This window comes from Salvia hispanica, chromosome 4, assembly GCF_029641045.1.
Source record: "Salvia hispanica isolate PSC_SH4W2 chromosome 4, Shi_PSC_v1, whole genome shotgun sequence".
NCBI classification, from domain to species: Eukaryota; Viridiplantae; Streptophyta; class Magnoliopsida; order Lamiales; family Lamiaceae; genus Salvia; species Salvia hispanica.
The window spans coordinates 32,461,300-32,488,596 of record NC_142695.1 but is presented as its reverse complement, the minus strand read 5'-3'; the positions used below and the strand labels follow the sequence as shown (position 1 = coordinate 32,488,596).

The following is a 27,297-nucleotide window of genomic DNA, read 5'->3' as shown; positions in this document are numbered from 1 at the left end:
ATTGGGGTTGGTTGAATATATGTATCACCCTAATGAAATGGCTTAACATAGTCATAACACATAGTTGATAGTACAGTATCATCACATATTTTTATCAGAGATGGGGGGACATATGAAAGGAGTAATTGAGAAATTTTTACATTTTTGTGATTTGATCATTTATTCATCTGTTGTGATTTATTTGACAATTTTAGTTAGCACTCACAATTTTCAATACTATACACATACCCACAAAATTAATAAATTTAAGTCGAACCTTATGAATTCCTTAAACAAAATTTGCACTCAAAATTTGATATTAATTGTAATTTTGTGAGTCGGAGAGAGTAGAAACAAATAAAATAAATAACGCAATCCATAAATGAGAGTGGGAATCCCAAAACACAAAACCAAATGGTTTATATAATTAACAAAATCAGTAATTATGAAATGCATAGATTAATCAGCAGTATATATAGAGAGAGAGAAGAGAGAAGAGGCTTTGGTACTAAACACTCTCCTCTTCTCTTCATTTCGTGGGTCAATCGAGTCTCTCTTCTTTCTCTCTCTAGAACTCCATCCATCCATCCATCCACCCTTTTAAATTCACGAGATCCCCGTCAATTCCCCTCTTTCCCTCTCTACATTTCTCTCCTTCTATCTTCTTCCTTCTTCAATTTTCATATTAATACACTCTACCACAATTTTACATACGTATATATAAATTAAATTAAATAAAAATGTCGTCATTTTCCGGTAAGCCGACGTCGGAGCTAGGTCTAGAAGCACTCTCCAATGGCCTCAGAAACACGTTGACTCTTTACAAAGACGAAAAAAACAAACCCGACTTCCGAGAACTCGAGGCCTCTCCCGCCACAACCACCACCACCACCACAAGCTCCAGCTCATCGGGCTCTGTTTCTGTCCCGAGAAAGCCCCATTCCACCCATTCCGGGGAGCTCTCCTCTCCCTCCACGTTGAGGTCGGGCCACACTCGCTCCCGCTCCTGCGGCTCTCACCACCTCATCTTCTCCGGCTCGGGCTCCGTCAGCTCCCCTCCCCCCGCCACCGTCGCCCCCACCGGAAACATATGTCCCTCGGGCCGGATCTCGAAGACCGGCCTACCGGGCCGGGCTTCCAAGCCCGAAGTTCTCGGGTCTGGCTCCGGCCGCTACGGCCACGGCAGCATAATGCGGGGCGGAGACGGAGTGGCTCCGAGAGGGCTGATGGTCGGCGGCGGCGGCGGAGCGCGGAGCAGCGGCGATCCCGAGGAATTGAAGAGATTGGGGAACGATTGCTACAAAAACGCCCAATTTTCCGAGGCATTGAGCCTCTACGACAGGGCAATCGCGATTTCGCCGGCCAATGCGGCCTACCGTTTCAACCGGGCGGCGGCGCTCATGGGCCTCCGCCGCCTTCTCGAGGCGGTGAGGGAATGTGAGGCGGCGATTAGGCTGGATCCGGGCTATGTCAAAGCCCATCACCGATTGGGATCTTTGCTTCTCAGGTCAGATTAGATTCGAGATACGTTTTGTTGTATGAATCTACAGTGTGCTTTGAATTTGGTAGATCTGTTTGCTATGGTTTTTGTTTCCGAATCTAATTCGTGGGTAGCACAGTTTAGGGCAGGTGGAGAGCGCTAGGGAGCACATTTGCTTTCCGGGGCACCAACCTGATCCGGTTGAGATGCATAAGTTGCAGTTGGTGGAGAAGCATTTGAGCAAATGCAGCGAAGCCCGGAGGCTTGGCGACTGGAGGGGGACGCTGAGCGAGGTTGACGCCACCATTGCTGCTGGAGCTGATGCGTCGCCCCAGGTTGATAATTTGATGCTTGCTCGTTTTCGAAAAAAGACTGTTACTCGTTTATGCTGATTGAATTGGAATTTTGCAGCTGTTCGCGTGTAGGGCAGAAGCTCTGTTGAAGCTCCACCAAATAGATGATGCTTTCTCAGCTCAGTCGAACATCGCCATGTCTGAGGCATCTGTCAGTCTCAATCCGTCACTCAAGATTTTCGGGATGCTTGTTGAAGCGTACCTGTTCTTCGTTAGAACTCAAGTTGAGTTGGCTAAGGGAAGGTGAGCTCGAATCATTTTCAGAACTTTTCGTCTACTTAATATTGAAATTGAATCCATTTATGGTGGTTGCGATTAATATGTGAAATTAAAATCCATCACATTATTGTGAATTATAGTTTATGGCATAACGTTTGTTGGTTCAATTTATTTTTAAAATAGTGTAGCTTTCGCAAAATAGATCGATTATGTTATGGCCCGTGCCAATTACACCTGTGCCAGAATCGCCAAAGCATGTTTCTCGAGCTGGAATGCTCTAAAAATGAAGTTAAAGACACAGAGAAACATGCTCAGAATTGGAATCCATTCATTTCAAGTCACCAAAGATACGTTAACTAATGGACCAATGGATGAACGTTTGCAGGTACGATAGTGCTCTTACAGCCATTGAGAAAGCTGGGAAGATAGACCCTCACAATGCTGAAACGTCAAAGCTTCTCAACACGGTGAGGTTGGTGTGTCGAGCTCGTGCTCGTGGGAATGATCTTTTTAAGTCGGAAAGGTTCACAGAGGCATGCTCAGCATATGGGGAAGGCCTCAGGCTTGATCCGTCTAATTCTGTACTCTATTGCAATCGGGCAGCTTGTTGGTTCAAGCTCGGCCAGTGGGAACGATCAGTAGACGATTGCAATCAAGCTCTTCGTATCCAGCCGAATTACCTCAAAGCTTTACTGCGTAGGGCTTTGTCTAACAGCAAGGTAAGAGGACCATTCCTTTGCTTCTTTCACTGCACACAGACTAAAAATTTCATAATCTGAATTCGGTTGAACGCCACTGATTATAGCTTGAACGCTGGAGCGAAGCTGTGAGGGATTACGAGGTCTTGAGAAGGGAACTCCCTGATGACAACGAGGTTGCAGAATCTCTATTTCACGCCCAAGTTGCATTGAAGAAATCACTCGGAGAAGATGTGTACAACATGAAATTTGGTGGAGACGTGGAATCCGTTTCTGGCCTGGAACAGTTCAGAGCTGCAATTTCATCATCTGGTAAGCGCTCACATTCCCTCAACAACATGATTTGTTGGTGGCTGTGTGATTATGGATTATTGAAGATGGTAATAAATGCAGGTGCGTCGGTGGTCCATTTCAGATCAGGGGCGAATCTACAATGCAAGCACATATCTCCGTTCGTAGATGCTTTGTGCAGCCGGTATCCGTCCATCAATTTTCTCCAGGCAAGCAACTTGTACTAATATAAATGGTTAATTACCTGAATTTTAAATTCTTGTTTGATTTATGATCTCAACTTTCAACTTATTTTTTGAAATTTTTTGAATATGAACTTTGCAAAGTTGTTTAGTTATAGCCCACATACAAAGTTCTTACCTCGTAACATGTTTTTCTCGAGCTGGGGCGTCGAGAAAACAAAGCTGCGGCCCAAGAAACATCTTTTACGTTGTGAGCCAACTTAGTTTTATAGCGCTGGAATTTTCGACAAAACAATTTTTCTGTTTTAAAAATGAACTTAGGGTCGAGATTATAATCAAACGAGCTAAAGTTCATGCCATAAAAACATGCTCTCACAATCCTCTCTGATTTCAGGTGGATATCGAAGAGGGCCATGCCATTGTACACGCGGAGAATGTTAGAATAGTCCCAACTTTCAAGATATACAAAAAGGGCATCCGGGTGAAGGAAATGATCTGCCCGAGCCCAGAGGTTCTAGAATCATCAGTGAGGCATTACAGTATTTAGATGTTCATGAATATTCAACTTTTGTCTGCCTGTGTATCGTGTTCTCTTCCCTCCTACATCCGAAAACACCACCACTAGAGCCCGTTGCAATATGAAAAAGACTGGTAAGATAAGAACCACATGCCACCGAATCCAGCCCACATGCCACCGAATCCAGCCCAAAACAACTCATGGCATTGCTCCATTCTGTTTGTTTTCATTCATTCATCTCGTTCCATCTTCCGCCACCATTCTCTTCCGTGCCGTATAATTTTGTTTTGGAGATTTGTGTCTTACCATATAGTCCCTTAGGCTGGTGATTATTTGCTCAGGGAAGAAGAGAAAATGTACATGCATATATGGATATATATATATATACACACAACATTGCAGGCGCCCATTGAAGGAAATGGATGTCTGGATTGGTATGGTATCTTTGGGATTGTAGCAAGGAAGATGAATTGATTTTTTAAGTTCTTTTGAAACCATTAAATTAATAAAATTTGTTAAATTCTTCCTTTTTTTCCAGCATTCTTGTAATGAACTTGTTCAAGACCTCATCTTCCTTGGGTAAGTTTCTTGCTCTTATTAGAAATTGAAGTACTAAGTTTATTGGATTATGTTTGGGATTTTATTAATGGTCTGATCAATTACTATTATGTTTTGAATATGTTATAAGTACATTACAGTACCATTTGTTACTGTTAAACAAATTTTGTGAGATTAAAATTTTGTCATTCTGAATTTCAATCACTAATTAGATTACAACTTCTACGAATTCAATGCTGCAAATAGTACTGTTCATAATTTGTTTGGTGTGCTATAACATAAAGGCCAATATTTGACTCATTAAATACTTGTGTGCCGACTCCGGACACATTTTGTTTAGATGTCCCATTAAAATTTACATATTTTCTAAATTGAAAATATATTTGTTTATACTTTATTCTTTATTATTTTATTTTCTCTCTAATCAATACACAAGATAAAAATGTATCAATTAGACTGGAACGATGGAGTAACTAAAAAGCAAATAAAAATATACTCCCTCCGTCCCATTGAAGATGACTCACTTTCCTTTTTAGTTTCATTACTTAAAATGGAAACACTTTTATCTCTACTTTATTCCCTCTCTCTTACTTTACTCTCTCCCCTCAACACACAAAATAAATTTGCATAAAATCTCGTGCCGCCCAAGAAAGGGGTCATCTTCCTTGGGACGGAAGGAGTATCAATTAGACTGGAACGACGGAGTAATTAAAAAGCAGATAAAAATGTATAGTAGACTTGTACTATCATTAAGTTGGATGTTTTAGAGAAACTCAAATTTGCAATCTACTAAAAGCCTAGAACACTGGTAAGCAATGTCACAGTGCAAATAAGTTGGATATAAAAAGTTGGACACCGGAATTATTAATGGATGTAGCAGAAAATAGTGCCGTTATGACTAAAACTGATGCAAGCTGTCGGTTACAAGCAATTATCTACTTGTACTTAATTTTGCATCACTATATAAATGAAATACTAGTATTCATATTTAGTTAATGAAATTTAGAAAATACAGTAGATAGAGAGAGGGATGGAGATATCCATATTGAGCCTTTTGAAATGATGAAATAGTGCGATTGATGGTCGAATTCAAGAAAGGAAAGTGCATAATCACAAAGTACTTTTATAGTAAAATATAGAACAATTCAAACGAAGGTTTTAGCAGGACTGATACAAGATACTACTGGCTGAGCGAGAGCATTCATCAATCTTTCCAGATTTTCCATGTTCCTTTGATGTGCAGTAAAATACATTTGAGTTATTAGAGGAAACTCGGGTCCATGTCATTTTCATGCACCAGTTGCATACAAGCGCGTCCACTCTTTAGCTGCATAGCAATTCATAGTGGAATTTTATCCAGTAATCTAATTTAATAGCAGTAACTCACTATGCATTTAGATTAGTTATTTGAGGCTTACCCGTTTCAACAGCTTCAACCTCGTTTGATTTCCAATGCTTGGCAATGTTTTCAGAGAGTGGGTCATCAGGATTGGGAGCACTCAGAAGTGCTTGAATGCTAAAACAAGCAACAAGAAAACGAACAAGTTAACATTTTCACCCAATCTGTTATCTCACTATAATAAGTTGCATTACCTCAAAAGCACAGTTCTAATTTGAAGAGCAGGACTCCATTTGTCCTTGAGAATATCCAGGCATATCCTTCCAAGCTGCACAAATGTTTCATTAAGGATGCAAATAATGGAAGAAAAACATTGGAAGCAAGAGAATGAAAACTTGGCATACAAACCTTATCAATGTTAGGGTGGTAAATCTTAGTGAGGAAGCGAACCTGTTGGGGGATAGTGTGAAAACAGTCAGGCATGTAACATCTGATCCACAGAAACACAATTTCATTTCACAGTAAAGTTTCGACAACTCTCAATAACATAGTCCTGTTCCAAACAAGGCTAGTTTATTCCATCAGCATAACATGTCTAATTAAAATCTAAAAGAACTCATAACAGCAGAGCCCACAATTACTCCAGCTTGAGTTTAACAAATAACTCTTGAAGAAGCTACTAAGTCTGAAGACAGAGAACTCGTACAGCTCATTGAACTAGCTGACAGGCAGGCATTGAAGTTGTTTTTGGTCAGAATGACTTGATACAGTCTATACTTGATATACTTCATTTGAAACAGGTGGGCCTTCTACTTTGGCATAGATCTCATGGAATGGTAATTGCCTAGGCAGTTCAACTGCCCAATCTGGTCAGGTCTACTAAATCACCAGCAACCATTATGATTCATGGCAGATTAACTTTTAACAGGTCAGGAATTACTACAATAAGACTGGTTTTCATTAACCAAAGAAATAAAAATGAAGAGGCTTTATCCATTTTTTGCAAGGGCTACTTAGTAAAACCAGAATTCTAATCTTGCAACTTTCATGTGTTATCCTACAGCATGATTTTAAGGGTGGAAATAGATGGATGCTAGAGCAAAGCAGCATTGCAAACTAGAATGTAGCGCTTGGAGACATCCAACATGCCATACCAACAGAGAAATCAATGCTTATTTGACCACTACTGCATGATAATATTATAAAGTAATCCTGCTAGTAACCTTCTCATTATCAAGAACTGGGTAACAAGCAAATTCCTGAACATAAAATGATAATATAGCAGAAGAATTATGCTCAGAAAATCAGGTATAGTACAAGTGGATGTCTTCTCAGTTGAATCAACGAAAACTGCCACACATTATGGACAAATCAGGTATAGTACAACTGTACAAGTGGATGTCTTCTCAGTTGAATCAACAAAAACTGCCACACATTATGGACAAAATAGAAAATGCACATTATTCTGAGGGTGAACATAAAAGGTCCAACTCATGACAATGAAACAAAAGATAAGCTTCCCAAATGAGAGAGTAACTCCTTTCCTACACTTCTACTCAATGGGTGGTCATGTATGCACTCAGCCAATGAACATATGCAATGATCTATCAATTTAGAATACCTTTGGAGCAGCCATTGGGTATTCTTCTGGTAAAAATAACTCGAGCTTAAAGACTCCTCCTACAAAGTAATAACAAAAAGCCAAGGATGAGACATGGCACAAATTAGGTACAATCATTTCTTGGTGAGAAAAGTCAATAAAACACAGCTTGTACAAACTAATTAGCATTACAAAATCAACAACACAATTAATGAGCAAGTAAAGCAAATTATATCAAAATGAAGACATGAACACAGTGTTGGGAGAATTCTGGTACAGATTTCAATTATGTAGCAGAATTACAGCATACTATTACTTTATATGAATCTATGCAGTCAAAGAAAATACTTCATCCATCACTGACACAGAAACACAAACAAACAAAGAAACAAGAAATGGGAAGGGGTAACAGAGTGAGGCATGTTCTCATGATACAACTCACGAGGCATGTGAAAAGGAGATCTAAAATGTATCACATCAACACATACACAGCATGATTCCCAATAATTTTGCATACAACTAACTGGTGTGCCAGTGCCCAGTAATGAACCAATATTTACTTTAGATGTATAGTAAGAAGCAACATAACCCGAAACTGCACGAGCACGCAGGGAAACAACATAATGAAGAATAATGCATTATTGCACAGGCATTGTTCCTTTGAAAGAATGAAATGCCATAGGTACCTTCATAAGGAGACTGTGTTGGTCCAAGAATCATAACATTGAAGTATCGCATGTTGTCTTCTGAAGGAGAAGCACTTATTCCGGGTGCTGCATCCACACATCCAAACACACTCAAAATTGAACTGTATTTACTCTTTTAAAAACGAATCCACAAATCACCAGACCCTCATAATATAATTTTAAGCAACTACCAATTGCATCAACATATCAAGACCATACAAACTCGAATATAGGTTTTGAAATGAGCTGGAGATAAAGTTTTTGAAAAAAAGAAAAACAAAGCTATGTGACACACAGCACATAGAATACAAACTCATAGGCAAGAACGGAAACTAAAAAACAATAATCAATCATCAATATAGAGCAATTTAAAGAAATATTGAGCTGATTAGTCACAAAACATAGGTTAAATCTCATTTTCTGATCTCATGTCATGCATGCGCGGAGATTAGATTAGATTAAATTGAATTAAAGGATGTACCTGGTTCGCTCAGAAGCCGCTGCGTCTCCTATTATAAAAAAATCAAATAAATCAGTCAATCAACGCGATCTGGAGCGCCGATACAATCCAAATTCAAACACACACAAAAACTCCAAATTCTAGGGCTCCCAAGTGAATTGAAAGAGGGAATGCAAAGATCGGTAATCGTACCTTGATAATTCTACGCGGAAGATTGGTGTTGGCCATTGGATTGAATTCGCAGCACAACTCTTTTTCCTCCTTTTGCTCTCTCTCTTCTAGTCGGAGAGTTTACGCTAACAGAAAAAAGGGTTTTTCCTCTCACTAGAAAATGGGAAATGGTTTTCTAGAGAGAGACTGAGGATGGCATTTCCTTTTTATATGTTGATAAATCATAAAATTAACATAAAATAAATAAAATTCCAATTAGGGTTGGTTTATTCAGATATTTGGATCCCACCTCAAACTTTAAAAAGATATTCCTAAACACCCACTTTTGATATTCAACTTATTGAAACAATTAGACAATAGTAGTATTATCCTGATAGTCGGTTCTTATATTCTGCACCATATTTAAGAAATAAATAAGTACGAGGAGTAGTACATAATTAATTAGGCTACATGTGCTCTGAAAAGAGAAGTCCATTAAAATGACATTTTAATCAGCATAAAATTAATGCCTTACATACTAAAATATTACTCCCTTCGTCCGCGAATAGGAGTCCCAGTTGAGTTGGGTGCGGGTTTTAAGAAAAGTTTGAGTGTAATAATTTAAGTGTGTGATAGTGGAATGTGGGACCCATTTATATTATTATTTGCAATCAAAGTGGATTAAAATTAATTGCAGCTTCTAAATTAAGGGAAAAGTGAGGTCATTTTTTATACTCCCAAGATAAAATGTCTAACCGGGACTCCTAATGGCAGACGGATAAAAATGGCCAACCGGGACTCCTATTCACTGACGGAGGGAGTACATACTAAAATTGTACTCCTAACTAGCCCTGCAAATTTAGTCTGCGGGGTTTCGGGTATATCCGATCCCGACTTAATACCCGATGGATTTTGGGTACCCGAAACCCGAATTTATGGATTCAGGTAGTTAATGTTAGGATTTTACGGGTTTTGGGTACCCGAAACCCGTGTTAGGGTACCCGATTAATTATATAGTTGTGATAAATATTTTTATTTAGTATAGGGCCTATGACACGTAGGGTAAATCTAGGATAAATTTATTTAATCACATGTAGATTTATGCCAAAAAATTCGTTAATTTAAAATTAAGTAGTATCCATTTGTCTAATGTTATTATATAGTATATATATAGTCATAAAATCATAATCAAGAGAAAGCTAAAGCATTAGAATTGAAGTTTAGACTTTTAATAATAGTCAATAAATAGTACTAGTGTTGTTTTTAATAATTTCTATTCTCATCACAATATAATTTGTATAAAAGAATAAATTTGAAATATACTAATTTTGGGTTTATGGGTAACCAATTAGTTAGGTTCGGGTACCCGCACCGGGTATTAGGGTACCCGAATTTAGATACGAGTCGGGTATTGGGTATGATATTTTTGAGATTTTGGGTTCGGGTACCCGAATTTTCGGGTTTGGGTACCCGAATTTACAGGCTTACTCCTGAGTCCCTCTATCCCAATTAAAATGATCCATTTCATTTTTCGCATATATTTTGAAAAAATCATACTAATAAATAGTTAAAATAGATGAAAAGTAAAGTAAGAGAAAGAATAATATGGAAGATACTCTCTTCTACATTATTATCTCTCTTGCTTTACTTTCCATTCGCTTTAACTATTTATTATGATTTTTCCCAAACACGTGCAAAAAAACGAAATGAGTCGTCTTAAATGGGACAAAAGGAGTACATTAGTACTACCTCTATCTTTTAACTATAGAAATTACTTTTATTTTAGTCATTTTTTAATAATAAAAACTTTTTAAACTTTTGATTTTAGGAAATTTTTGAACCACATTTTATCTCTTCACATCAATGTTTTAAAAATCGGACTGGCAAGTGAACAGGCGAAGCTCCGGGTTCACGGTTCAACTGGTCGGATCGGTCCAACCACTGGTCGGACCGTTTTACTGTAGCATATATAATTAAGAGGGAACATCATTTTTGGTCCACGAACTTTGCCAAAGTATCATTTTAGGTCCGTGAACTTTGAAAATATCATTTGAGGACCATCAACTATGGGATAATATCATTTGAAGTACTCTTTTACTATTTACAAGTTTTTTGGACGAAGATACCCTCAATATTTTTAAGGGTATATATTTTTAATAAACTTATGATATACTCATATTTTTTATAAATATCTTTACTATATATTTTTGATGAATTTTCTAAATATAATTTGACCTTCAATATTATCACTTAATATTGTGACATGCAAGAAATAATCCTTATTCAATTTTTATATTATTAAAGAAGTTCTATATTCAATTTTAAAATTCTTTAATATAAATAATTGAAGAAGCAATTTAACTTGCATGTCACAAATGTAACGACCCGCCCATTTAGGGTATAATAAATGCGGCGTTCGCTAACTAGGTAGACCTAAAAGCATTAAAGACCATAAACTAGGGTTTCACTAGAAAGGGATTTGACCAAAGCATTTAATGAACAATTAAATAGGAGAAGAATAATGCCTTAGCAAAGAAATCCATCAAAAGACTAAAAGCTTAACCAAGTTCTTCAAAAGAGAATATTTCTAACTGTTCATATTCCAAAACATACCCACGAAAATAAAAGTATTCATCCCAACCAAAAGATAACAATTCTTCATAAAATAGCGGAAGCGACCAAGAAAGAAGTGAGGCTATGTATGAAGACACAACGACACCTTAAGTACCAACAGATCATCTTATTATTCTCTACTCAACACCGCCGCCCACCCGTCACCACTCAACCTGCATATAAGGAAAACACATGCAGGGCTGAGTACGATAATCATACTCAATGGGCTCATTGCCGAAAACAGTTTTATCACAAATATAGTCATTATCATGCCACTTTCAAGTGTCCATCGGGGTTTTAACTTTAGAAAGACCCGAGGCACCAAAATATCTTCTTTCTCAAATATCACGGTCGCGCAACCATTTTTCTCATAGACGTTTACCATATCCTCATTCTACATGACAAGGAATGCGACCGCAATCCAGGTCACTAGACCGGCCAACCCGTACGCTGACTCTCGGTCTAACATTGGTGTACACTAACCCAAGTAGAGTTTGCGGCTCTACAAGGATCCGAATTCGATTAAATCAATAGTGGCATAGCCACGAGGGATAGGCACGACAAAACAAATCAAGGCATGATAACACATATCTCATTCTCATCAATATCAGTTTAGGACAATGTCCTTATTTTAAAAGAAAGCCCACCTCGTAGGTTTAGCTCGATAGAATTCTCTTCTCCTCGTTTATCACGCTGAGAGCGCGAAGTATCACCTTTAAATTAGGCGTATCACAAATCAGTTTCAATCATGGATTTCAAATCATGCATGATCTCACGTTTCCCCTTTTTCCCATCGATTATTTTCAAAATCATCAATCAAAATCAAAGTATGATTAACATACCATTTTTATTCAAATAACAACTCCAAATTCACCATTAAATCGTGTCACGCATGAGTGTTCCACACACACAACATACGCACACGATCATCACACTTGTGCATGCCGACCGAGGCGTGCACACACACACACACGGTCAAAAACACACACACATCCATGCATCCCAAATTTCATCAATTTATTTCCCCTTCCCTCATCTAAATGCATGTGGACTCAAGAATACCGATTAATCGGTAGAAGAAGAGGAGATCAATAATTAAAGTACCTTTTCCAAAAGAACGAACGGTAGAAACAAGGAATTAGTCTTGATTCTTCAATAATCTCTTGAATTTCACTTGAATTCTTCTCAATTGATGAAGAAATCTTGAAGAAAACTTGAAGAAAACTTAGAGAAAGTGTGGGAGAAGTTTCGAAAATATGGGAGAAGTGGGAGGCGCCGGTTTTGTGATTTCTAGGGTTAGGGTTTCTCTCCTATTTATAGAGTCACAAATAATAATATCCCAATAATTAAATAAATAAAGATTTGGGAGAGATATTGGGGAAGTGGCGTTAATTAGTTGAGAAGAAGGAGGATTTCGAAAATTATAGGCTATTTATTTAGCCTATAATTAAATTCAGATATTTTACGGAGTAGAATAATATATCACAGAGCAAGAAAATAATAATATTCCTCCCCAATTAAAAGGAAATAGGCGTGACTTTTTCAACTCCTCCAAGGGATTTGAATTTCAAATCCTAATTTAATTAGGATATGCAATATCTTCTTAGATTTGGCAAGATATGGTAGGATATTCTAGCATATTTATATTTATTCATGGAATAGAATAAATAAGGGATCAAATAAATAAATAATTCCCTCTTCTCCAAAATATGAGATTTTCGAAAATCTCATGGGAAAAATCAAAGTGGAGTTCGAAAATTCCATGTAGGAATTATAGAGTATTTGGACTTTGGATTTAATTTGGATAATTATCCCAAACAAATAATTAAATCCAAGAATAATATTATTTATTCTCCAATAATCATGATGGCCGAAAATTCCACATAACAAATGTATTCCTATTTAATTCTCACTCATCCCTTAGGAAAATAATTCACCCACAATTATATTTCTCCGCATCAAGTATTCACATATTCAAATCAATCATCTCTTCACTTCTACTCCATTTTCTCATCGTATTGACCTTTCAACGGCCACATCATTTTTTTCCACATCTTTGACTATTCAATAGCCACGTCAACATTTCAACAAGTTGACTATTCAACTCAATCTCCATTCTCATACGCAATTAGGTCACAAAGACACTATGCAATTAATTTCTCATCAAATAATCCACATATCATAGCATTCAAGGCATTTAATGCAAAAATTTTATAACCCGAAAATTAGGGTTTGAAAAAGTGGGGCGTTACAACAAAATTAAGTGATAATATTGAAGGTCAAATTATATTTAGAAAAATCGTCAAAAATATATTGTAAAGATATTTATAAAAAATATGAGTATATATGATAAGTTTATTAAAAATATATCCTTTAAGGTATTGAGGGTATTTTCGTCCAGAAAAACTTGTAAATAGTAAAAGAGTACTTCAAATGATATTATCCCATAGTTGATGGACCTCAAATGATATTTTCAAAGTTCACGGACCTAAAATGATACTTTGGCAAATTCGTGGACCAAAAAAGAAGTTCCCTCTATAATTAAATATATATTATATAAAATATCAAAATTTATTAATATAATAAAATGTAGTTTTGATCAAATTCATATATATTTTTATTAATTTAGTGAAAAATAAATTATTATTAAACTTAATTGAGGATAAGTATAATTAAATTTTGGAGAAATATAAATATAAATTATATAAATTTATACCTAATATATTATAGCTTATACTTAATTAAATATATATATATATATAGGGTCTTGTTAGGTTGAGATTATTTAGCTAAATTGAGAAATGAGATGCAATATGGGCCACTAATCCATAAGCTAAACAAAATGTCAACAAATACAACATTATGTCAACAAGGGGGTAAAATTGTAATTTCATAAATATAAAAAAGTGTGAAACATCCAAACTGATTTCAAACCAGTTTCTTAAAATTTCTCTAAAATCTCTCGTCAAAAATCTCAAATCTCGCTGATCTTCATACAATTCGAATCCTTCAAAATCTGCAAAAACTCGCTGATTTTTAAAATTCAAACCGAAAACATTGAAAATCTCGCTGATCTAAATGACGAATGAAGAGGAAAATCGGAAAGAATCGGTTGAAAAATCGATTGAAGCTGAGGAACATCAGTCAAAATCGGCAACGCATGAAGCTACTTCTTCAGGTTAAGAAATTGATTCAAATTTTAAGTATATTGCTTTGATTTTGGTGTTTTAAAAAACATCTCGATTTCGTTTTTTATGAATTCGATACTTGCTAAAATTTTTTGTTGATTTGCGATGGTAGAATCGAAACAGATTGCAAAGAAAAATGCTGCTATAAAAAAAGGAAGAGAAGAAGCTTCACCTTCCAGTTAAGATTTGTTTAAATTTTTAAAATTATTGACATTTTATATACTAGCTATTGACATAGCTATAATAATATTCTGTTGACAGTAGTGTATTGTTGTTTGAATAGGTATTGACATAATAATATTGACATATTGTATGCTTGTTAGAGTGGCTGTAGAAAACATACAAATGTATGGCTGTAGTAGTATGTCAATAACTATTGACATACGGTATGCTTGTTTCAATGGCTGTTAGGATGGTTTTGCACAAAACATATGTATGGTTTTAGTAGTATGTCAATAGCTATTGACGTATTCTAAGCTTATTTAAATAGTTGACATAGTCATATTTATGTAAACAGAGTATACTTGCCATAAAATTTATAAGATAATCAACAGGTTATGTCAACAAAGTATGCTATGTTAATGACATAGCACACAATTGATATCTAATGAAATAATTCTGTTAATTGTGCTTGGTATTGACATAATAATATTGACATATTGTATGCTTATTAGAGTGGCTGTAGAAAACATACAAATGTATGGCTGTAGTAGTATGTCAACAACTATTGACATAGGGTATGTTTGTTTCAATGGCTGTTAGGATCGACATTTGTGTTTCGTTCAATTTCAGTGCCGAAATTGAGTTATTGTTAGGTTTATGCTATGTTAGCTTGTTGTGATTGAGGCAGAATGCGTGAATTAGATGTTTCTGTAGGCGCTAGTTTATTTGAATTTCGTTAGAATTTTTTTAAAACTCCAGCTAATGATTCTGTTCTTCATGTGAATTCGCGAAACTTTATTTTTGTGATTGTCCTTTATCAGAGGGAGCTTAGAATCAATTGTATATGCAGCTCTGCTACATGGATAGAGTTATTAAAGACAAACGTTCAGTTCCTCGCAATCTTCCTTTAATGAAAGGGTGGACAAGTCAACATTTGCAAGATAGAGAAAATGAAGAGATAGATGCAGGAAAATTTGGTTTGGGACTTATCCAGAAGAGATATGTCCATAACCTGGACCAAGAGGAGGATCAGGAGGAGGAGGAAGAACAAGAAGAGGAGAATGAGGACGAGGAACAGGAAGAAGAGATGGAGGACGAGGAGGAGGAGGAGTTGCCTCAAGAAAAAAAGTTCTAATGTTGATGACAATGGTGTTGAGTCTTCCCTGAATCTACTCCCAAAAGAATTCCTGCAGAAAGTAGTGAAAAACATTCTTATGATGAATTATGAGAAGATGAATCTTATCAGGGCCTTTACAGAAGCTCCCTCACACATCAAAAGTAAATTTGTTTTCGAATTGATGTGTGATATGGCTAGATCTGCACTTGGAAGCCAAACAAGTCCAATTGAATCTGTGAACGAAAAGTTTGTTAATTTGTCCACGTTCCTTGAAGACAAGGTTGAAATTTTGATAACTGGAAAACAATCATTGAATCAATAGTTACTATTGAAAAGGAAAAGGAAGCACTTGAAGATTTGACAGAGTTTCCAACTTTCAGATACGGACATCTCGTTAATAAAGTAAGTACATCATTTTGTTTACATATGTTTCTTTGAGTTGACATTAGATTACTCCTATAATTTAGATACTAACGTTGTAAAACTAATTTAAAAGCAGTTGGCAGGAGAAAGAAACAGAGTAATTATCCCTACATCGCCAGTTTTTGATCCTAAAGGGGTGAGCCAAATCTCGTCTTTTGTATTTAGAATTAATTTGATATTAATTATAAATTACTAATTTAATAGGCTGTTGAAGAAAAAGAAGATGAAGGAACAAAAGAAGACACAGTGGGTGATGACAATAGTGAATCAGCCTCTCCTATCTCAACACCAGGTGCAGGTCCAATGGATGACGCATACGTTGAAATGAACAAAGCAAAGCAACAGGAGAAAGGAAAAGAGAAAGAAGAGAATATTGTTAAAGTAAAGTAACTAAAACTAAGATTAAATAGTATATTGTTTTTATAAAATGACTGAATTATTGTTAAAATTGCTTGAAAGTGTGGTTTAGATTTGGTTATAATTGATATTGACATGATTTATACGTGTAGTTGACATGTCTTATAATTGTTGTTGACATTAATTTTATTTACTGTTGACATGGTTCTGTGTCTAGCAGACATAGTATGTACCGTAATTTACATAAATCGTATGTGCTGTTGACATGATATGCACCATACTTGACATAATTATACTAGTTGTTGACATGACTAGTATATATAGTTGACATGATTTTTAATTGAAACTAACATGAATTTTATTTGCATTGACAGAAGACTGTTGTTCCATTCTCTGAGATTCCACTGCCAAAAGCTAGTGTAAAAAGGTCTGATGATAAAACACATTCCGACCAATTCCTAGGCTCTCCAGTTGATATAAGAGCTGTAGATACAAAAACATACCTGGAAACTTATGAAAGAACTGTTTACTACTACATACTAGAAACAGAAGGAACAGATGAGTATGCATTATTTAATTAATTCTTTGATCTTAAAATATTTTTAGTTTTCTATGCAGTAAACATACTTTATGAATATTGTTCATATGTAATTTGTATAACTTCATTTTAAAAATGCATGCGTTTATGAAGATGATTTTACTTGGGCGACCAAGGAATTGTTTTTATCACTGAAGCCCCATGTAGAAATTAATGTGGGTGTAATTAACGCATGAGCTTCACACCTGAACAACAAAGAAAATGAAAGGCCAACAACATCACTTTCACGCTTTTTTATGAGTACATCTCCATGTGTAAGTAATCTTAAATTATATGTAAACTGTTTGAGTCAGATGTCTCCCTAACCAAACATGTTAAATGCAGAACTTCAATGTTGAAAGAAGACCAGATTTCAACTAAAGAAAAATTGATTAGGTAATAAGATCTAACAATAATATCTATGTTAGAATATGAACAAGTACTCTATGAATATAATTTTATCTTTCATGTCATACAGGTCTTCTTCCCAATTTGTGCAGATAACCATTACTACCTTGTAGTATATTAGATGAAGAAAAACATCATTGACATCATAGATAATATGAAGCCAGCTAAAGATACAGATCCGTTGAAGAATTATGACATTGATATTGGCTTAATGGTATGCTTTTATCTATGTTATAGGCATATTCTCTACATTGTGTTGAAATGCTTTGTATGTGTAGTTTAATTTAGTTATTTATATATTTTGCAGAAAGATATGTTCGAAGCATACTTCATAGAGAAGAAATTGCTAGATCTTTCGGAAAATATAAACAAGTCTTCATTCAACTTTCTGAATTTAGAATGGGCGACAACCACAAACATAAAGGACTGCGGTGTCTATTTGATGAGGCACATGGAGACCTATGTTGGGAAAAATGGCAGTGATTGGGATATCGGCTTCTCTGCGCGTAGTCTGAAGATTATCCAAGTACTCTGGGGAAGATATTGCTGCACGATGATTGCATCAATTTACAATAACCAGAGATCGCCAATGTTACAATTGGCTCACGATTGGATGGAAGCAAACATGGACAAACTGCTTAAGCTAAACAACAAATACAAGAAATTGTTTAGTTGTAGAAAGAGGAAGTGAACGAAAACTGATTTTAATGTTTGATGTTAACTTATTTTTTGGATTGGATTTAAAATGATTATTATGCATTCTGACTTGTGAAATTAGCAACTTTATGCTAATGTTGTTAACTTTCTTGTTTTGGGATGGATTTCAAAACAGCTACTATTGTGGTTTCTTACTTTTGAATGAATGTATATTTTCTGTTAATTTTATTATGATTCACATGACTTATTATTATTGTTGACATGACTTATAATTGTTATTGACATGACTCATAATTGTTGTTGACATGGTTCTATACGTACTTAAAATAGTAAATAATATAGTTAACACGACTTTAACGTGTAATTGACATGACTTTTATGTACTGTTGACACTATATGAAACATAGTTGATATAATTGTTATTCACATGACTTATAATTGTTGTTGACATGGCTTATACTTATTGTTGACATAGTTCTGTGCGTAGTTGACATGACTTATAATTGTTGTTGACATGAGATATAATTTTTTGTGACGTGGTTCTATGTGTGGTTAACATAGTATGTAATATATCTGACAAGGCTTTAACGTGTAATTGACATGACTTTCATGTACAGTTGATAAGATATGCACCATAGTTGATATAATTATTGTTGACATAGTTCTGTGCATAGTTGACATGACTTATAATTGTTGTTGAAATGATTCTGTGCGTAATTGACATAGTATGTAACGTAGTTGACATGGGTCTACACGTAGTTGACATGACTTATAATTTTTGTTGACATGATTCTATGTGTGGTTAAAATACTATGTAATATAGTTGACATGCTTGTAGGTGTAGTTGACACGGCTCTAACGAGTAGTTGACATGAATTTTATGTACCGTTGACATGATATGCACCATAGTTGATATAATTGTAATACTGATATTAACATGTTTTCTATGTATAGTTGACATGGCTTGTACGTGTAGTTGACATGGTTTGTCAACTAGTATATGCCGTTGACACGATGTGCACCATAGTTGACATAATTATATTAGTTGTTGACATGGCTAGTACGTTTAGTTGACATGGCTTGTAACATAATTGACATGACTTGTACGTGTAGTTGACACGATATGTAGCGTAGTTGACATGACTGGTATGTGCCATTGACACGATGTGCACCATAGTTGACATAATTATATTACTTGTTGACATGGCCGGTATATATAGTTGACATAATTTTTAAGTTGTTGACATGTGCACCTTTAAAACATGAAGGAGCATGAAAGCAAGGCAGGTCCAACTTATATTGAAATGTCAACAACTTATAACCAAATGTCAACACCTTGTATAAAGGTTTATAACTCAGAAAACAAATCTTAAAATAAAAAAAAATAGAATCATAAATAGATGTCAATAGAGAGTAAAATAAGATATAAACAACTAATGAGAAAATGTCAATAATTTATAATCTATGTCAACAACTAAAAAACAACTCTGACTATTAAAAAAAAAACAATCATATCTACTTTCTGCCACAGCTTCTAGCATTATGATCAGTAACTTTATGACACTTTCCACAACGCCTATGGGGTTTATTTGCTTTTTCAATTGCTTTCTCTATGCTTGACTTAATCCTGCTTTTCTTGTCACTTGCACCTCCTTTTGTACTAACCACATCTGGAGCATGGACAGTTGTGAATTAACAATAACATGTTATCCCTGCCAAGTCTGCACCATAATTGCTTTTTTTTTAGTTCCACTTCCTGTGAGTTAAGGACCAACAAATTTACGACTGTGAATAGGCTTCAATAATGAAGTAGTATCCTCCAGAATGAAAAGAAGATAGTGTAATTAAGAAGAGAGTGTAATTAAGAGGTGTAATTAAGAGGTGTAATTATGGAATATGCTTGCAAATTGGAATAACAGACCCTACAACATAGAATATTTACCAAGGAACATAAATCATGTCAACAGATTTTTCAAGTCATGTCAACAGAGCATAAATCAACAACATAACACAACAAAATAATGTTAATGAAACAGAATGACATCAAAGAGCATAGCAACAACATTAAATATTTACCAAGAAACATAAATCATGTCAACAAATTTTCAAGTATTGTCAACAGAGCATAAATCAACAACATAACACAACAAAATAATGTTAATGAAACAGGGGGTCCTATTCTAATGCTTTTAGCACCCTAATCCAAAATCAAGACTAAATCTCCACCCTTGGATTTTAAAATGAGTGGATGAGATTAAAGCTCACAAAATCTCAATAAATAGTAGACAAAATATCAACAAAAGGGTAATATCGTCATTATGTTATCATATGATAATTTTCGTGAGTGTTTTTTTTATATCAACATTGTGTATTACAAATATCAACAATATGACATTGGAATATCAACACATTTTTATTGAGATTGGACATGCATAATATTGAGATTTTGCCTACAATATATTGAGATTTTTTGTTGCATTTGTTGAAAATAGCTGCTTATCAACATGTACGAAAATTGAAATATAATTTATCAAATTTCATCACCCGAACATCGTCGGAACATATGCAATTGAGATCTCGTTGGAATCCTTATTAAATTATCTTTAATTTGATATATTTTTTGCGAAAAAATAATTTAAATTGAGAGAGTTACGTAAATTTAAAGATTTGAGATGATTTTGAGGAGAGAGAAAGTGGTTAGTTATAATTACTACATATAGGATTTGACATTAATACCCTTTTAATTTAATTAATAATTATTTAAATTTAAAATATATTACACTTGGCATCATATTAACCACAAGATCTTCTAATCTAATGGTTGAAAATTGGTCTCAATTTGGGATTGGTAATTAGTTAGCAATTGATTACATCCCATGAAACAGAATGTCAACAAAGAGCTCATAACCCATACTTCTCCCTTGAAAGCTCAGAACTGATTAAGAAAAAAGGGTTAAACAGTCTGTACCTAAAGTATCCATGGATTCCAAACTCAGCCATGATTCTTAACCTTATTAGGCCTTGTGATCATTTGCTTAGCCAATAACTAACCAATTTTTTTATGTCAAATTAAGGACTCTCATCATGGTTATATCATATGGAATTTTACATTCAAGAAAATCCAACAAAACATTGATCCACTTAGACTAACGTTTACTTCCTCGGTCAAGAATTAATGAGCTGATTTCTCAAGTAGCTTCAATTAAAACAGAAAATTACCCCTATAGTTATATCTAAAGAGGTGGCTCCACTCTTGTAAAATTCTTAGACAATTGTTATAAGTTATGTAAGACAAAATATCAGATCAAAATGTCCAGTTTAATTAGAATACACCAATTCAAACACACGATGTCAACAGAATATTTAACAAGTACACATAAATCATGTCAACAGAGCATAAATCACCAACATAACACAACAAAATAATGTTAATCAAACAGAATGTCCACAAAGAGCATAACAACATCATAGAATATTTACCAAGTAACATAAATCATGTCAACAGATTTTCAAATCATGTCAACAGAGCATAAATCACCAACATAACACAAAAAATTCATGTTAACGAAAATCAAACCAGACTACCTCCACCATTCGTCGACGTAGACTCGGAATAAGATGAAGAATCCATCAAAGAACACTTAGCGGTTGATTACGAACTGAAATCGAACCTAGAGATGAGAAAATCAAAAAAAGAAAAAATTGATTAGGAACAAATTCGACTGGAGATAAACAAATAGAACATAAAAACAGAATCAAAGTCGGAAAAATCGACCGAAAAACTTCAAAATCAACACAGAAATCAGTCGAACTGGTCGTCTATTTTTCAAAAATTGAATCGCAAATCTGCTATCGTTGAAATCGTTGAAACCGGCTGAGCCTAATTTTGCGAATCAATTGAATCATAAATCGTTAAAATAGATTCAATCAATGATAGGATTGAATCATGAAATTCTCACCAGAATCGCCAATCAAAGATGAAATATGATGAAGAATCCTAAGTTAAAACGTGAAAAGACCCTTATACCCTTTCATATTAAATTAATCTAATAATATTTATTGTGTGGCAAAATTTGGACCACTCATTTAATAGAAATGAGTGGCTGATATTACATCTCATTTCTCAATTAGCCTAAATAATCTCAATTGATCACAATCCTATATATATATATATAACAATATTGAAATTTAGTGTACTAAATTACTATTAAAGTTTATTGAATAATAAATTTAATTAACATATTTTATTTACAATTAATTATAATGAATTAATCAATTTATAAAAATAATAATTAATCATAGAATGAATGAAAATTTATTCATTGATTATAAGAATAATTAAAGTTAACCACAACAATTGAAGTGGTGGAGTGGTAATTGAGTTGGACTTACATACATGATCTCTATGAGGTCTATGGTTCAAATCCCATTAGACACAAATTTTTGAAAAAAAGCTGTCTGGTTCGGTCCGCTTTTTAAAACACTACTACACATCAATTTATTTACCACCTATACCATTAAAACACTATTAATAATGTGGATTTCACGATCCACTAATTCTATTATCTTTTATATTTTTCTCTCTTACTTTACCATGTTTCTTATCATATCTCTTATCCTATTCTTAATAAATTAAAACTCATGATTTTTTAAAATTTTCTATTTAAAAAAAACAGAGATAGCAATAAACTAATTAATAGTAAAAGATAAAAGTTATCTAACAAGGAGTATAAATGCAACGGTATTAGTTGATCACATTTTCCTCTATATATCCTCTATCTACTAAAATCGCGCCCTTTAATAGTCAAATCGCGGTCCAAGGTTGCCAAAAAGAGGGATTAGCATTATTGACCCAATGAAAAACCACTAAGACCTTCCTCGTTGGGGCTCCGCGCAATGAGAAAACGCTCTAGCGACGAGAAAGCGAACGGTCAACGTGAAGGTTCAAGACTTAGCCTAGCGTTAGCGAAGCTAGATTCTCCTAGCGAGGCGCTTCGAGTTAGCGAAGCGCTGTAGTAGGGCCGAAGCCCTATGTGCTATAATGCTGAACCAAGGACGCTCCGCCTTATCTATCTATAGAAGGAGTCAACTGAGTTCTGAACGAATTAGCTCCTTGGTAATGGCTCAATCTATAGACTTGTCTTGGATACTCCAAGCCTTGGGCCAACCAAGAAAGGCATGGGAGTTTTAGGCGTCAGAGATTTATTCTCTTATGAAATTTCGAGTTTGATCGTCTCCCCAATATGAGATAGGTTGCAGCTATAGTCAGAACTCAAACTAAGCCTGTTATTCTTATTCTATTCTGTTTTGAAATTGCTTTATTTGAAAAGGTTTGTCACACAATACGAAATGATTCTATCCGCCTGACGCCTGAATAGGCTTCGTTCCAGAAAGTAAGATAAACTCCTTTATTTTAGTTCTTATTGGGTTAGACAAGAAGGCGAGAATATTGCCCTTTGCCGGCGAAACTCTTAACAATCTCCAAGTTATCTCCCCAGTATGGAGCCGCTTAAAGTCTCTCTTCTCTCAGCCTATTACTCGGAGTCCTTCCTGTCCGGAATAAGGGGACGAGCAAGAAATACCCTTGAAAGAGAGAAAGCCCAACAAAAACTCCTAACTCTGAAGCTGATTCCGATGGGAACTCTTACACTTCTATAGCTATATCCCCTCTTCTTGTGGGTTTGTTTGAGGAAAGAATGGAGATCTGAGAAGCATCTGATGCGTGCACCATCACCCACAGAAAGTCCAGTGGGCAGAGTGGATGCCCCGGCTAGTCCATCAGCTGGAAGGAATGATTTCAGAGCTTCAAGAAGCTCGTTGTTCATGAATATTCCTAAGCCTAGCTTACAGATCCAATAGAAAATGATCTGTTGTCTTTTTTCTATCTTTTGGATAAAAGGGAGAGCACAAAAGAGGGAGTAGCCAATACTTGTTTTTCCCGTCATGATCTGAGGAATTTGTCGCTTCCTTCGCCACTTCTTCCTCTCAAGTCGAAGCGCCTTCAACTGCAGCTAGTTTGCGGAGAGTTGTGTTAGCTTGGGTTCCTTCCTTGGCTGCTTTTCACAGGTATCTTGTACATAGTTAAGGTTTTGCTTTGTTTGGTGTTGATTCTAGACTAGACTGGAAATAACCTTATGACTGACCTAGCAACAATTAGATGTTGATTCGGAAAAAGCGGAATCCGCGGGACCTTTGGTCCAGGAGAAAAAGATATGTTAGTTCGGAATAAACTGGATATGCTGCTGAGGGAAATACTGCTTCATCTTCTCGGGTCTGGGTGACTGGAAGACAAAGGAGAAGTTGGTCATTACCGGCACAGCTTAAAGTGATCTTTCTTATTAATAATCTGATCTTGGACAAAGGCTTTATCCTGCTATTCTTCTTTCTGAGGGCCTATTAACATAACAGGATTCGTGGATTCCGGATCCATCGGGCAAAGAATGAACGATCATAAAGGCCTAGCGGCCAAAAAAAAAGAAATCTCTAACCAAAATGTCTACCGTGGCAAAAGGAAGGGGCAGAAAACCTTGGGCAGGAACCCTAACAAAAGGCCATGCAGACGCTAACGGACCATCGCTCGCTACCCGACAATTCATCGTGAAGGTTGCTGGTGTGCTAATGCCGGTCGCTAATCACTACCCAGAAACTTAGAGCTTTTAGAAACAATAGAGGACTCATCCAAGTCTTGCAGAACCTTGGAACTGCCATATTTCGTTTCCACGTCGGAAAACACCAGTCTCGCATTAAGTGAATCAGCTCCAAAGTGGATCGTATCCCGTCTTTATCAGAAATGGGACAGTCATCCGTCTAACGAGAAAACGAAAGGCGCCGAGATATTCTATGACCCAAAGGGCCTTGTCACGAGCTGGGCTCGAACCAGCGCTTTCCGGTCCGGATTTCAACCTTTCTGATCGTGACTTTGAAAAGAAAGAAGAGAAAGAACTGGGAGTTTGCGCCTACATAACGGATTGCTTGCTTACCAAGCCATCCTGGCAAGCGGCCCCGCTTGCTCCACGACCGTAGTCTGGGCTTGCCCAGCCACGGGAATCGAACCCGCCCGTCTGCTGCTAGGTCCGGGAATGGCGCCAGGCGAAGTCGCCGCTATGCCCCAATGGATAGAGTCGGAAGGAATAGGGTCTTGTCTCAGTCCCAGTGTGGCTGATCATCCAAACTTTCGATCTTCTTTCCTTTTTGATCGACTTTCCTACGAACAACTCCGAAAGGGAAATACGAATTTCTCCTTTCGTTTTCTTCTTTCTTTTGTCGGGTAACCCGTATCGTATCCAGAGGACTGGGCTAGGTAAGAGTAGGAAGAGCAAGACGGCGAGTTGCCCGATCCCGTTGTTGAAGTTGCTATTAGTTGCACTGATAAATGACACAGATTTAAATGCGAAATTCGTGGAAGGAAGGAGTATCATATAAACAACACCCTACACAATAGACAACGATCACCTTAAACAAGACAAAGATCTTATCCCCATTAAATCATGACCACAATCTTGTTGCGCCAGTAGACAATAACAAAGATACATAAGACTTATGTAACATTTATGTTGAGGCAATCTATAATTTTTGGGAATTTAAAAAAGAGAGATTTCGGAAAAAGGGGTTATATTCGCTGACCTTTCGTAATTTGACATTAATTTTGCTGACCTTTCGTTATATGAGATCGAGGCATGCGTATTTCTCAGAATGAGGGATTTTTTATTGTTTATCCTTTTTTTCTTCATTTTTATTATTATTTCTTTTCCACCATTTGTTAATTGACAAAATTAACCTTCACATTTTTATTCACAATCACAATTTATATAAATCATTCGAACCTGCCTCCTCCCTCTTCTGCTCTCCTCCACAACATTTTTGTAAGGGATTCAAAATAGATGTATACTCTCTCCACTTCTGCAAGGTATACCCAATATATATACACTCTCTCCTCCACGGCAGTTATAAGGAATATATACAATTTTTTTTTGTTTTATATATGCGTATGCAATATAAATATACATATTTTTGTTGTCTGTCGTCTCCAAAAAGTGAGAAAATATGTACATGAATTATTGAACAAAAGATATACAAAACAGTATGAATTCTCTGTTAATCAAGTTATCAATTTTATATTATTTTATATGGAAAAGATAAAAGAGAAAGAAGAGATTCAAAAGCTGGACTACAATATATTGTACATATGTATTTTTAGTCCCTCCAAAAACGCCATAGAAGAGATAGGAAAGGATGGAGGCGGGTTTGCTTGGAGAAAGAGGCGGGTAGGGTTGGATGATTTTATATAAATTATGAATAAATATGTGAAGGGTAATTCAGTCGGTTAATAAATGGTGGAAGGGAAATAATAATAAAAAAGAAGAAAAAAAGAATAAAAAATCAAAATTCCCTTATTTTGAAAAATACGCATGTCTCCATCCCATAAAACTAAAGGTCATCAAAATTAATGTCAAATTACGAAAGGTCAGCGAATATAACCCCTTTTTCTGAAATCTCTCATTTAAAAATGCAATAATCTCAAATATCAGAAAAAGAAACCACACGAATGCAAACAATAACCAAAATAAAACCCAAACGGTGGCAATTGACTGTTTTTGAAAATTAAAATTTATCATGTGATGCGACAATTGTTAGCAACTGGAAATTTTAAAGGTTAAGATGATTAGTCCATTTACCTAAGGATGCCTAATATTGAGACATCGTCACTCATTTATTTAAAATGATGGACATTGTATAGATTGTTAGGGCGTATGTTGTAAAACACGCATTTCGAGCTGTTTGTATATGCAAATCTTTATTTTCATATTATTCTCTCTGTCTCACTCTAAGTGATACATTTTCTTTTTGGATGTCACACTCTAAATGACACGTTTCTAAATATAAAAACATCATTCTACTATTTCACTCTCTTATTTCATTCTCTCCATTTTACTTACAAAACAACACTACATAAAATCTCATGTCGAATTAGAAATGTTCCACTTAAAGTGGAAACGAAGGGAGTACTATATAATAAGAAATATTTTTCACATTATATTTACTGTTTCATTTATGTTGTGTTTCACAAGCATTTAATTCATGTGGTTTGAGCAAATATGTATCAGTCATCTGCATTGTAGACTAAATGATGCTCTGGTCACTCTCTGGTCACCACTAAAGGTTTCTCACTACCGAATTAACGCGACAATACAATTCAATCAATACAGGCACACACCGTTTACTACAATCAATATACATTAGAAACTCAATTAACATATATATTAAAAACTTAAACAGCATAAAG

At 35.5% G+C, this 27,297-nt stretch overlaps 2 protein-coding genes across 2 annotated transcripts; one reads left to right on the top strand and one right to left on the bottom strand.

Moving 5' to 3' along the window:
• The first annotated feature begins 488 nt into the window (after positions 1-488).
• On the top strand, positions 489-4,348 carry LOC125197161 (TPR repeat-containing thioredoxin TTL1-like). The gene is made up of 7 exons (XM_048095871.2): positions 489-1,486; positions 1,599-1,794; positions 1,871-2,055; positions 2,417-2,750; positions 2,837-3,041; positions 3,123-3,229; positions 3,597-4,348. The coding sequence occupies exons 1-7, from the start codon at positions 720-722 to the stop codon at positions 3,747-3,749; spliced, it is 1,947 nt and encodes a 648-aa protein (XP_047951828.1). The 5' UTR covers positions 489-719; the 3' UTR covers positions 3,750-4,348.
• A 974-nt stretch (positions 4,349-5,322) lies between these two features.
• On the bottom strand, positions 5,323-8,714 carry LOC125195949 (ubiquitin-conjugating enzyme E2 36-like). Its single transcript, XM_048094251.2, has 8 exons — positions 8,555-8,714; positions 8,384-8,411; positions 7,903-7,989; positions 7,238-7,296; positions 6,025-6,066; positions 5,871-5,944; positions 5,696-5,793; positions 5,323-5,604 (listed from the first exon to the last, which is right to left on the bottom strand). Exons 1-8 carry the CDS (start codon positions 8,588-8,590, stop codon positions 5,567-5,569), a joined length of 462 nt encoding a protein of 153 aa, XP_047950208.1. The 5' UTR covers positions 8,591-8,714; the 3' UTR covers positions 5,323-5,566.
• Between the last annotated feature and the right edge of the window lie 18,583 nt (positions 8,715-27,297).